Source organism: Aquarana catesbeiana, linkage group LG05 (genome assembly GCF_042186555.1).
Source record: "Aquarana catesbeiana isolate 2022-GZ linkage group LG05, ASM4218655v1, whole genome shotgun sequence".
NCBI classification, from domain to species: Eukaryota; Metazoa; Chordata; class Amphibia; order Anura; family Ranidae; genus Aquarana; species Aquarana catesbeiana.
Window position 1 is genome coordinate 11,368,853 of NC_133328.1, and position 13,837 is coordinate 11,382,689.

Sequence of the window (13,837 nt, forward strand, 5' to 3'; positions counted from 1 at the left end):
ATTGGTGAGCTTCAAAAACAGGAAGGCCAGATTAGAGTTTGCCAAACAACATCTAAAAAAGCCTTCACAGTTCTGGAACAACATCCTATGGACAGATGAGACCAAGATCAACTTGTGATGGGAAGAGAAGAGTATGGAGAAGGAAAGGAACTGCTCATGATCCAAAGCATACCACCTCATCAGTGAAGCATGGTGGTGGTAGTGTCATGGCGTGGGCATGTATGGCTGCCAAAGGAAATGGTTCTCTTGTATTTATTGATGATGTGACTGCTGACAAAAGCAGCAGGATGAATTCTGAAGTGTTTCGGGCAATATTATCTGTTCATATTCAGCAAAATGCTTCAGAACTCATTGGACGGCGCTTCACAGTGCAGATGGACAATGACCTGAAGCATACTGCGAAAGCAACCAAAGAGTTTTTTGAGGGTAAGAAGTTGAATGTTATGCAATGGCCAAGTCAACCACCTGACCTGAATCCGATTGAGCATGCATTTCACTTGCATGCATGTCAACGCAGAAGGTTTTTTACTTTAATGTCAGTGGATATTATTAAATTCACTACAAATAAGGTGAACGGTGTAGGAATTACAACAGTTTGTATATGTGCCTCCCACTTTTTAATTGACCAAAAGTAATGGGATAGATTAACAATCATCCATCAAACTTTCACTTTTTAATACTTGGTTGCAAATCCTTTGCAGTCAATTACAGCCTGAAGTCTGGAATGCATAGACATCACCAGAGGTTGGGTTTTATTCCTGGTGATGCTCTGCCAGGCCTCTACTGCAACTGTCTTCAGTTCCTGCTTGTTCTTGGGGCATTTTCCCCTCAGTTTTGTCTTCAGCAAGTGAAATGCATGCTCAATCGGATTCAGGTCAGGTGGTTGACGTGGCCTTTGCATAACATTCAACTTCTTACCCTCAAAAAACTCTTTGGTTGCTTTCGCAGTATGCTTCAGGTCATTGTCCATCTGCACTGTGAAGCGCCGTCCAATGAGTTCTGAAGCATTTTGCTGAATATGAGCAGATAATATTGCCCGAAACACTTCAGAATTCATCCTGCTGTTTTTGTCAGCAGTCACATCATCAATAAATACAAGAGAACCAGTTCCATTGGCAGCCATACATGCCCACGCCATGACACTACCACCACCATGCTTCACTGATGAAGTGGTATGCTTTGGATCATGAGCAGTTCCTTTCCTTCTCCATACTCTTCTCTTCCCATCACTCTGGTACAAGTTGATCTTGGTCTCATCTGTCCATAGGATTTTGTTCCAGAACTGTGAAGGCTTTTTTAGATGTTGTTTAGGAAACTCTAATCTGGCCTTCCTGTTTTTGAAGCTCACCAATGGTTTACATCTTGTGGTGAACCCTCTGTATTCACTCTGGTGAAGTCTTCTCTTGATTGTTGACTTTGACACACATACACCTACCTCCTGGAGAGTGTTCTTGATCTGGCCAACTGTTGTGAAGGTTGTTTTCTTCACCAGGGAAAGAATTCTTCGGTCATCCACCACAATTGTTTTCCATGGTCTTCCGGGTCTTTTGGTGTTGCTGAGCTCACCGGTGCGTTCTTTCTTTTTAAGGATGTTCCAAACACTTGATTTGGCCACACCTAATGTTTTTGCTATCTCTCTGATGGGTTTGTTTTGTTTTTTCAGCCTAATGATGGCTTGCTTCCCTGATAGTGAAAGCTCTTTGTATCTCATATTGAGAGTTGACAGCAACAGATTCCAAATGCAAATAGCACACTTGAAATGAACTCTGGACCTTTTATCTGCTCCTTGGAAATGGGATAATGAGGGAATAACACACACCTGGCCATGGAACAGCTGAGCAGCCAATTGTCCCATTACGTTTGGTCCCTTAAAAAGTGGGAGGCACATATACAAAGTGTTGTAATTCCTACGCTGTTCACCTGATTTGGATGTAAATACCCTCAAATTAAAGCTGAAAGTCTGCAGTTAAAGCACATCTTGGTTGTTTCATTTCAAATCCATTGTGGTGGTGTATAGAGCCAAAAAGATTAGAATTGTGTCGATGTCCCAATATTAATGGACCTGACTGTATATGTTTCACTGATCACTGTGCATACATTGACACTGAATGTTTATCTGAACAAGCGCACCATTTATATTTGTATCCTAACCCTGCTTTAAACTTCTCCACAACTTTATCCCTTAACCTGTCTGGTGGGTTCCTTGGACTTCATGATGCTGTTTGTTCACTAAGGTTCTCTAACACACCTCAGAGGGCTTCACAGAACAGCTGTATTTATACTGAGATTAAAATTACACACAGGAGAACTCTATTTACTAATTAGGTGGTTTCTGGAGGCAATTGCACGGGGGAAAGGGAGCATTCCTCCATCCACTTCTCTTGTGTGGAGGGGGTGGGGATTCGCTCTTCTTTGACTGATAGAAAAAAATGAACAGTATGTGGCCCGCCTAAGTGGAAATTTCTGTTGAACTGGTTGACAATGTAAACTTTGTATATCCTAAAATCAATAAAAGTCTTCTGACATTTTAGAGCCTCCTTCCCCCTCCCTGGTGTAATTAGGCAATGGGTGACTTTACAGCAATAATTCACACCAGGTTCCCCACCCTCGGTGCGGAGAGAATGCGGTGTGGGAGGAAATGTGAAACAGCCCTATAAGTACACAGGGAAAGTTGTTAAATGTTCATAATCTGCAGGAATCTGTACAGGTAAGAACCTTCATATGTAGTAATACCTGTTGGTGTAGATTGGGGGGAGATGGGGTCTACTGCTTGGGGCGCCAAGCACAGGGGACACAAAAGTCATCCCAAACGTAGCATGGAGTTAAAGAGTTAACTTTACTTGCAGCTGCTGAATTAATTCCTTATTCATACATTAGTGCCTCAATCATCTCCTTCCTTTGTTGGAAGAGGTAGGGGAGGGCTCTCTGATGTAAACAGTTTATATCTAAGATCACTGTGATCGGTCTCTCTATGACCAATCACAGCAACCCTAAGGTACAGAGGCACTCAGATTGGCTCTGTACACAGTGTCTGTGAATGTTATGCCCCGTACACACGGTCGGACTTTGTTCGGACATTCCGACAACAAAATCCTAGGATTTTTTCCGACGGATGTTGGCTCAAACTTGTCTTGCATACACACGGTCACACAAAGTTGTCGGAAAATCCGATCGTTCTAAACGCGGTGACGTAAAACACGTACGTCGGGGCAATGTCCAATAGCTTTCATCTCTTTATTTATTCTGAGCATGCGTGGCACTTTGTCCGTCGGATTTGTGTACACACGATCGGAATTTCCCACAACGGATTTTGTTGTCGGAAAATTTTATATCCTGCTCTCAAACTTTGTGTGTCGGAAAATCCGATGGAAAATGTGTGATGGAGCCCACACACGGTCGGAATTTTCGACAACAAGGTCCTATCACACATTTTCCGTCGGAAAATCTGACCGTGTGTACGGGGCATAACCGTCTGAGGATGACATTAACTAGCACTGGGTAAATAACCATGCAGCGCTTTGCCATTAAATGCATGGTGGTACAAAAGAGGTTAACTCTGAACTCCAAGCAGATATATAAGACACAAACCCAGTGGTTTAAGTAATGCTTGAAGTGAATCTTTAATAATGCAAAAGTCCTTTAACCCCTTGCCTACTGCACTGTCCGAAAAGCGAGTGTTCAGTCCAAACTGATGTTCGAACCAAACACTCAGCTCATAGCTAATGGAAGGACTTTATGGCTGGATCTCCTGGGTGGCTGCAGAGGTTTATTTATACCATGTGTGAGTTGACCGCTCATCCAAGACTTCAGATCCATGTTAGCTTACAAACTTGATAGATGTGTTTGAAAGAAGACTAGTGCAAATAACGGGCTTCTCCCTTCCAATTAGGAGTGTGTAGGCAAGGAAGCATTTGGTGGCTGCTAATTTGAGTACACAGTGGTTTCCTGTTCTCCTTCAGAAGCCAAGTAGGCCTGCTCTGATGGTACATGGGGAGCACCATATAAGTTGTTAATTGCTGCCATAGATGCCTTTTTATCTAACTTTGACAAAGAGGACTATGTGTGTGTGTGTGTGTGTGTGTGTGTGTGTGGCAGTATTGCCTGTGCAGGGTACTTCTTTGAGTTCCTGTGAAGACTAAATTGACCAAGAGGAAAACTCTCTTGGGTTCCTCGTGTTGGGCTGGGCTGGGCTGATCCTTTGATCCGCTGATCCTCGTATAGGGTTGACCAAAGCTAAAGAAAGGCTTGACTTATCCTACATTGGCCTTAACTTACTCTTCAGATGGCCTTTGTATAGACTGTGCAATGAATGGGCCAAGTATGAGTAAACATGTGGAGAGCAGTGGAGTTGATCCAACTCATCCCTGCCCTTAAGTGCCCCATTGTCATGTACTCGAAAACTCCATGGCAGATTAATTAGCATTAGTACTAGCAACTTGGAGATGTATATTGTGGGCACTAAAGATCCATAGAAAGTACAGGACTGCAACTTGACAGCTCCTCCATAGAAAATATTTATTTAAGCATTACAGCAGTAACATCATCCAAAAATATTGATGCGTTTCAGCCTTAGGCCTTCATCAAAAGCATAATATAAGTATATAAGTATATTGTGGGCACTGGTTGAGGACATTGAAGATATTGATGGAGGTTGAATTCCAGAGATAAGTAGCGGGACCATGTATGGAAAAGAATAACAGGAAGTCTACCCATGAGCCAGCACATGCTAATAATAATATGTACAGTATGTTAGGCTTTCATTAGAGATGAAACTCAAAGTGGTTGTTAAGGGAGTGTAAGAGGACACGGGGCCAACCAATGAGATTGGAAGAGAAACGGCTCAACCTTAAGTTGCGTAGGGGAGTTTTCACTGTCAGGGCGATAAGGATGTGGAACGCTCTTCCACAACCGGTGGTGTCAACAGGAAATATCGATAGCTTCAAAAGACTCTTGGACGTGCATCTTATCGAACACAATATACAGGGATATGGGAAATGTGTACCCACATGAACAAACACACAACCAACACAGGTTGAACTGGATGGACTTTTGTCTTTATTCAACCTTGCCTACTATGTAACTATGTAAGCCCTCACATATACCCAGTGAAGTGACTGGCCTCAGGTGATACACAGAGATGAAACAAATCCTCCTACATAAGTTGTGCCTGTTTATCTGCCGTCTTCTCTACACCCATTTAAAGTGCTGAATTCATAAGCTTGTCTGAGAGCTGAAGTTAGACTCTGCAGAGCTCAGTTAGGAGAGCTCTGAGACCTGATTGGAGGGAAGGGGCAAGCCCCCCCCTTCGTCACACAGCACACAGGAACAGAGCTGAAGCTGTCAATCAGCTAGGGATCCCTCCCCTGTCACCTTTTATCCCTTGGTGTCAGGGACACATTTTGGAAGTGATTCATGCTGATAGCAAAGCAATGAAGCAACAGACAGAATTTACATTTAGTGCTTTTAATCGAGAAACAAACACACTATAGGGTAGTGATGGCGAACCTTGGCACCCCAGATGTTTTAGAACTACATTTCCCATGATGCTCACCTGCACGGCAGAGTGCATGAGCATCATGGGAAATCTAGTTCCAAAACATCTGGGGTGCCAAGGTTCACCATCACTGCTATAGGGTTTCTCAACCAGGTCTCCTTGAGAGGTTGCTAGGGGTTCCTTGAGCAATTAGCAATTTCTGCCTCTTGGATAAGTTCCCACTTAAACAATTGATATTTTTAGCTATCTATAAGGGAGTGATTCTTCCCATCGACCTTAAGTGTAAGGAGCATTTTTCCACCATCACACTAATGTATCTCGAGTTGTTTAGTCATTTTTCCTGGGCTTCAGAGAGACCAGAAAGTGTTTTCAAGGGTTCCTCTGTGATGAAAAGGTTGAGAAAGGCTGCTATAGAGCGATATGCTTTGTTCATATTTCATGTCTGAGGTTTACAACCACTTTAAAGCAGTATTAAACCCCCCAAAAAAACACAAATATATTACATTGCAGATTACCAATTTTTAGAATATATTATATTGTTGTTTTTGGGGTTTAATACTGTTTAAGGGTTGCCAGTAATTGTTGCAAGATACGGTATGTCCCTTTGCACCCAAGGATATAACTACTGCAAGGAGAATGAGATAATATATTGTCTGGCTGGTATGTACTGGGGGAAGTAGGGAACTCATTAGAAGAACGGAGAGTTATTATCAGTTGCAAATACCATGAATGTTAAAATGGATATAATTAATAGACAGACATTCGGACCAGATAGACAGGGGGTTACTTAATGTGATGAGACGTCATAACAGTATGAAGGAGGTCAGCTGCCATTTCCCTCTGTATCTTTAAGGCGATCCCACTAATAACAGAGAGACAGATTTCTTTTCATTCCAATTTTTAAAAAGTTTCTAAGCTATACACACAATCATGTTATCCAAAAGTATACATCTAAATCAGTGGTCTCCAAATTGTGGCCCTGGGGCTAGATGTGGCCCTTTGCTTGCCTTTATCTGGCCCTTGGCGCACCATTCCATCCACTGACACCAACAATGGGGCATAATTCCTGTCGCTGACACCAACAATGGGGCACTATTCCTCCCACTGACACCATCAAAAGGGCACAGTTCCTCCCACTGACACCAACGATGGGGCATAAGTCTTTCCATTGATGCCAACGATGGGCCACTTTTCCTCCCACTAACACCAACAATGGGGCACAATTCCTCCCACTGACACCAACGATGGGGGACAATTCCTCCCACTGACACCAACGATGGGGCACAATTCCTCCCACTGACACCAATGATGGGGCACTATTCCTACCATTGACACCAATGATGGGGCACAATTCCTCCCACTGACACCAACAATGGGGCAGAATGCTTTCCATTGACACTGAGCATAGGGCACTATTCCTTCAACTGACACCAACAATGGGGCACTGTTCCTTCCACTGACATCAATGATGAGGCACCAATCCTCCCACTGACACCAAAGATAGGGCATTGCTTACTTCCACTGGACGCCAAGACATTTTCTACTCCTACTGGCCACAGTCCGGCCCCCTCAACGTCTGAAGGACAGTGAACTCGCCCTTTCTTTAGAAAGTTTGGAGACCCCTGAATTACATCATAAGGAATATATGTAATGACTATTAAAAAAAAAAAATGATAATGATAAAAAAAAGATTCCATGTATGTTAATTGTTTTTCATTGCGCATGGAGTTCTTCTTTAAAGCCTAACTCTTGGTAGTTACCAAATAATTAAATAACCCCCACTCTGGGTGATAAAGGATATAATGCTTGTTTTTTTAAGGGTATGAGTCCCACAGTCCTCCATTTTGCCAGTCCTGGTTGTGAAGAACGGTCCCCTGAGGGCGCTCTTCTTGCTGGTCTCTGAACATTCTTGTCACGGTCCCTTTCACCAATCTTATCATGCACAATACAGGACCAATGTCTGCTCTAGTGGTAGTATATGATGCTGTAGCCATGCCAACCTATATTCTGGTGCTGGAGAGAAGAGGACCAGACCATTGGCAGCAGGACTGCAGGTTAAGGTGGTGTTACTCTATGCTATCTCACCCCCTAGACCATTGGTTCTCAAACACCAGGTTTTGGCCCACAGCTGGGCCGCAGCCTCCCTCTTTTTTGGGCCTCATGCCAGCTACAGATCCCCTAACCTCCCACAGTGCTTCCCATAGTGGGCCACAGTGCCCTTCAACACAGTGCCCCCAAGCCTCCTGAAAGCCCCCAGCTCCCACAGTACCACTTGGCCTTAAGCAGTGCTTCTTAGCTTGCTGCGGAGCTTTTAGCTCTCATGGTGCCCCCAACCTCAAACAGTGTCCCACAGTGCACTCTGGTACCTGAAGTGCCCTCCAGTCTCTCTCAGTTCCCCTGCAAAGTCTTCGGCCTGCTAGAGAGAACCTCAGCCACCTCCAGGGGTCTTATCCACCCCCAACAGTTGCCACAGCTCCCTTCAGGAACCTCATCCCTTACAAGGCCACCAGGTTCCTGCAGGGTCTTCTAACCTCTTCTGTATCCTTTATCACCTGCAATGACACCAGGCCTCATCCTGAGCCTTCCAGGATTTCAACACATATTGAATTCCCATACTTCTATTGTATGAATAAAATTTTTGTTTATTGTAGAGCTCACCCCTAGGAGGGCCTCTGATTTCCTCAGGTTTTTTTCCCAAATATATGCAACAGCAGCCAAGCACTCAGCAACATCCACTCTCCTGGCTCAATAAATAGTCTAGGTGTTGGCTTTTTCAAATTTATTGCTGGATAACTTGGGTAGGGCGTAGGGAGCTGTGGAATACTGCAGGAATGCAGAGCAGCAATCAGAGGACACTCTCCACTTTATCACTACCGCTTAGGACAGGCCATCTAGCAATATCCCAGATATAATGGACTGCACTCGACAGCACTGGGACATTATATGCAATGTCCCAGGACAGGCATGCTTTAGCCTCAGTGCACAAGGGATAGCAGCAGCCATAATCAGCAGGACCCTGCACACAGGTCTGTGCTCAGTGTCCCTGGATACTTTGATGCCTCCTTCCAATATCCAACAGACATCCAGACCAGATCCTCAGGTAAAAAAAAAAAAACCCTTGTATAGCTGCAGTACTTCTCAGAAAGTAGCCCCCCCCACAGCTCAGCAGAAGCTGGGACCTCGGGGAACACAGGCACAGTTTCAGCTGGGCTGCCTGCAAAAGCAGCAGCCCTTCAGGCTGGGAACTTCTCCTCCTGAACAAGAACAAAGCTGTCTCAGGGCCCAGACAATTTGTGCACTCTCCAGCCACCTACTGGGCACCCTCTGCCAGGGATTGGCTGGAATCACTTGATTTCAATTTGCCTTTTTGACTCTCCTAAGCCACTATATTTAGGAATCCTCCAGAAAACAGAGGGAAGCAATCAAACCTGCAGCATGCAGAGCCCAGAATAGCCCAAAACAATCAAAAGCTGCTTAACTGATTACAGGAGAGTCACAAGAACTAAATGTACCTAGACTAACTAGCTACTTATATAGGAGGGTATTACATCACTGTTGGGGCATGGAGGGTTTTGGAAGGAGTTACCAGGCCCTGTTCTCAATAGGGTTCAGAACTGCCTCCCTAACAATATGAAGAATAGATCCATTACTGGATATGGAGGCAATTTCAGAACTTCCTGGAGTTTTTCTTTATTTTATGAAAATTCAATTAACCTATTGGTTGGTTCATTATAGGCAATATTTTGAATTATTTTACTGTTTGAGAATGGTAACCGACTCTCTGTGTCCTAAAGTCTCCCGCAGAATGAAGACTCTGGTGGCTTTGCTTTTCCTGGGGTCGTTGGGTCTGGCTTGGTGCTGCAGTGTTCCACCTGGAGGTAAGAATACTATACTGTAAAGGTAAAAAGAGAAAATAAAAAGGACTATGGTGCACTAGATGAGGAAGAGGGTCTCAATACATCAGCTAGTGAATAAAAATATTTCCTCCCAGTATTTTAACCTCATGTGGATGACGCAAGCCTACTGTATATGCGGTATGGAGGGTGGGCATAAAAGTAGAGCTAAAGGAAAAACTTTTTTTTTGGATAGAGTAAGGGAGGGTTATAACCCCTGACAATTTTTGTTTTTCTGGCCATCCTTATGGTGCCCCATTGTGGAGACTTCCCTTCACTTCCTGTCCCATAGCCACGTCAAGTGAGAGGAAATACGCCTATAACTGGAGAGTGCAAAATCTGGACCAGTCTGCATGGTAGCCAATCAGATTCTAACTTAACCTTGTTCAATTAAGCCTTTGTAAACAAGGCAGATCGCTGTTCTGCCAGTAGGGAAGGCATGGATCCTGTGCTCCTGCAAAGCTGCGACAAAGATCCATGCCTTCTCCTAGTAAACGCACCTCCCCCACAGCACAGAAGCGTTGGCTAGGCACACAGTTAACCCTTTGATCACCCTTGATGTTAACTCTTCCCAGCCAGTGTCATTACTACAGTGACAGTGCATATTTTTTAGCACTGATCAATGTATTAGTGTCACTGGTCTCCAAAAAGTGTCAAAAGTGTCAGTGTTCAAATTGTCCATCGCAATAATTATTTGATCCCCTGCAGAATTTGTAAGTTTGCCCACTTAAAAAAAAATGAAGGGTCTATCATTTTTATCATAGGTGTATTTTAAATGATAGAAACAGAATATTAACCAAAAATAAAAAAAAAACAAAAAAAACCGAAAAAACACATAAAACAAATGCTATAAATTAAGTTGCAGTTCAGTGAATGAAATAAGTATTTGATCCCCAAGCAAACCATGACTTAGTGCTTGTGGAGAAATCCTTGTTGGCAGCACAGAGGTAAGACGTTTCTTGTAGTTGGTTACCATGTTTGCACACATCTCAGGAGGGATTTTTGGTCCACTCTTCTGTACAGATCTTCTCTAAATCCTTAAGGTTTCTTTGCTGCCTCTTGGTAACTTGAAGTTTCAGCTCCCTCCATAAATTTTCTATAGGATGAAGGTCTGGAGACTGAATAGACCATTCCATGACCTTGATGTGCTTCTTCTTGAGTCACTCCTTTGTTGCCTTGGTGGTATATTTTGGGTCATTGTCATGCTGGAAGACCCATCCATGACCCATCTTCAGTGTTCTTGCTGGTTGAAGAAGGTTCTCATCCAAGATTTTACAATACATGGCCATTGGCCCCTCAATGCGGCAAAGTCGGCCTGTACCTTTAGCAGAGAAACAGCCCTAAAGCATCATGTTTCCACCTCCGTGCTTGACTGTAGGGATGGTGTTCTTAGGGTCATAGTCAGAATATTTCTTCTTCCAAACATGGCGAGTCGAGTTAATGCCAAAGAGCTAAATTTTGGTCTCATCTGACCACAGCACTTTCTCCCAATCCTTCTCTGAATCATTTAGATGTTCATTGGCATAACTGTACATGTGCCTTCTTGAGGAGGGGCACTCGCCGTGTTTGGAGGATGAAAAATGCTGACTAGGACCCTAAGAAAATCATCCCTACAGTCCAGCACAGAGGTGGAAACATTATGCTTTGGAGCTGTTTCTCTTCTAAAAGGTACAGACCGACTTTGCCATTGGACGGTGCCATGTATTGTAAAATCTTGGATGAGAACCTTCTTCCCTCAGCCAGAACACTGAAGATGAGTCATAGATAGGTCTTTCTGCATGACAATGACCCAAAGCCTAGCGCCAAGGTTATAAAGGAGTGGCTCAAGAAGAAGTCCATTAAGGTCATGGAGGGGCCCAGCCAGTCTCCAGACCCTAATTCTAGAGAAAATGTATGGAGGGAGCTCAAACTTCAAGTTGCCAAGCGACAGCCAAGAAACCTTAAAGATTTAGAGAAGATCTTTAAAGAAGAGTGGACCAAAATCCCACCTGAGATGTGTGCAAACCTGGTCACCAACTACAAGAAACGTCTTACCTCTGTGCTTGCCAACAAGGGCTTTTCCACCAAGTACTAAGTCATGTTTTGCTTGGTTTTGCTTGATCAAATACTTACTGTATGTAGCACCCTGAAGTTTAGACAGGGTTGCTAATAAATTTAGTTTGCCAGGTGGTAAGTGTCCTGGTTAATTGATAGAAGATCAATTGATTCATCTCACGCTCTAGAATGCTGCACTCCCTCCCCTTTGTCACCTGGTGGCAATATGCTGGTGGCATTAGATTCACAAAGGTGTAGTAAGATGGGACCATGGATAGATGGGGTGTCTCAGCCAATTGGCAGGGATTTATTTGGATCCCTTGGCTATCTGGGTGGACGTGTTATGCTGCCCCGGTCTGCTAGGCCTGAAGCCTGAGGCCTATCCTGGGGACATCTGGCTGCTAGGCTGCCTGAGGGCCTATCCAGGAGCAAGAGAAGCAGCACAGGGTTGGGACTGCAGGATTGAAGTCTAACCGAGAGTAAAGGTTCAGCTGGACAGGGAACCAGTTGTGGTCCGAGGTAGAGGGAAAGCTGTCGCCACTAAGGGACCATCCACCTTGTTACTGGAGACCACAGTGAGCAAGCTGGAGTCAGTACGGGAGCAGTCTTCTCACCAGCCAGGGACGGTGAAGATGAGACAAAGCTTCAGCTGGTGCCAAGCCAGAGACCCAGCAGGACAAGAGAAGTGGCGCTTGTGGAGCATCAGTGGGTGCCAAGCCAGTGACCTAGCAGGTCAGCAGGGGTGATGCTTGAAGAGTATCTGTGAGTGCCAAGCCAGGGACCCAGCAGGGAAGTGTGGGTGACGCTTGAGGAAGATCCTGCTTACCAGAGATAGAAGAGCTCAGGGGATCCAGTGGCGAATGGATCCGTGAGTCTAGCGACAGACTGGGATCTCAGTGAGCAAAGACCTACAGCGAAAGACTGTGGAGTACAAGGAGAACTGTTTGTGTTGCCAATAGTTAAGTGCGATTACCGTTAGTGACTGTTACAAGATTGTTGCCATAGGAGACAGCGGTCCTACCTATACAGATGTCGCAGGCCTCCTTTAGTCTGAGAACCTCCAGAGCCAAGAGCTGCTGACATCCTTCCATATAGAGTGGGTTGTAAGGCATAGTAGGTGTACTGCAAGATAGATTCATGGGCGCCAGACACTTCTTGAATGCAAAGAGATTTTATTTCTCTTGAACAGAACTTTGGGAGAGAGGATTAGGGCCAGGCCACCCTTAGGTACTTGCAATGTTAATTTAGCAGACTCTTGAGACTTCTACAGGTAGACAGCCATGCAGGGAAAGGCATCCAGCAAGACACCAAATCTGAATGCATAGTAATGCTGTCTCCTATGGCAAGTCTTAGAACAGTTCCTAACACAAGTTGTAACGAACTTCTTTACTTTCTCTACAGTCACTTCTTGTAGGTTCCCAACCCACTGAGCTCCCATTCTCTCTCACTAGACTTGCTGATTCACTGCCACCAAATCCCTTGAGCTCTTCCAATCTTCCAATCTTCACTTAAAGTAGAGTTTCACCCCCAAAAAAAAAAAAAATTAGTAAAGTGCTTAAAAAAAATAAAAAAAAAAAAAATTTGGAGAAAATTTTTTTTTTACTCACCTCTAAATGCCTGTTGCTAGGGGATCCCTCGTAGTCTGCCTCCTTCGGTGCCTGGGCTGCTGACGTCACTTCCCTCGGCGCAGGAAGGGAGATTGCCTCTCCACCCTCCCTCTTGTCAATCATCTGGGACAAGTGACCGGTCCCAGATGATTGCGGGGCCAGTGACAGCGCGCGGTGCGGCTCGCGCATGCGCAGTGGGTGCCCAGCTGTGAAGCCACAGCTGGGTGCCAACAGTGAAAATGCTGGCGCCGCCGAGCGGAGGGGGGGATGAGCGGGACTTCGATCCCCCGCATCGCTGGGCCCTGGGACAGGTAAGTGTCCGATTAAAAGTCAGCAGCTGCAGTATTTGTAGCTGCTAACTTTTATTTTATTTTTTTAATGGGAACCCCGCTTTAAATATCTTCCTCAAGCGTCTCCCCCGCTTCTCTGCTGGGTCCCCTAGTTTAGCACTCAAGATACTTCTCAAGCTTCACCCCACTGGCCTGCTCTGTCCCTGGCTTGGCACACAAGGCTGCTCTGCAAGCATCACCTCTGCTGGCTGGGTCCCTGGCTTGACACCTGCTGAAGTTTCCCGATTCTTCACCGTCCCCGGTTGGTGAGAATTCTGCTCCGGTACTTGCTTCAGCTACTCACTGTGGTCCCTGGTAATAAGGTGGATGGTCCCTTTGTGGCAACAGCTTCCCCTCTACCTCCGACCACGACAGGTTCTCCGGCAGAACCGTCCAACCCTGCGCTGCTCTCTTACTCCTGGATAGGCCCTTGGACAGCCTAGCAGCCAGATGGGCAATACAACAGACGTCCACCCAGAC

General features: G+C 45.0%; 1 protein-coding gene across 1 annotated transcript in view; it reads left to right on the top strand.

Annotated features, from left to right (window-relative positions):
- The first annotated feature begins 2,572 nt into the window (after positions 1–2,572).
- LOC141144075 (uncharacterized) overlaps positions 2,573–13,837 on the top strand; it is a 96,862-nt gene continuing 85,597 nt past the window's right edge. The window contains exons 1-2 of the mRNA XM_073629437.1: positions 2,573–2,707; positions 9,289–9,372. Of these exons, the coding sequence (XP_073485538.1) occupies positions 9,300–9,372 (73 nt within the window). The 5' untranslated portion in view covers positions 2,573–2,707; positions 9,289–9,299. The remainder of the gene's footprint in view (positions 2,708–9,288; positions 9,373–13,837) is intronic.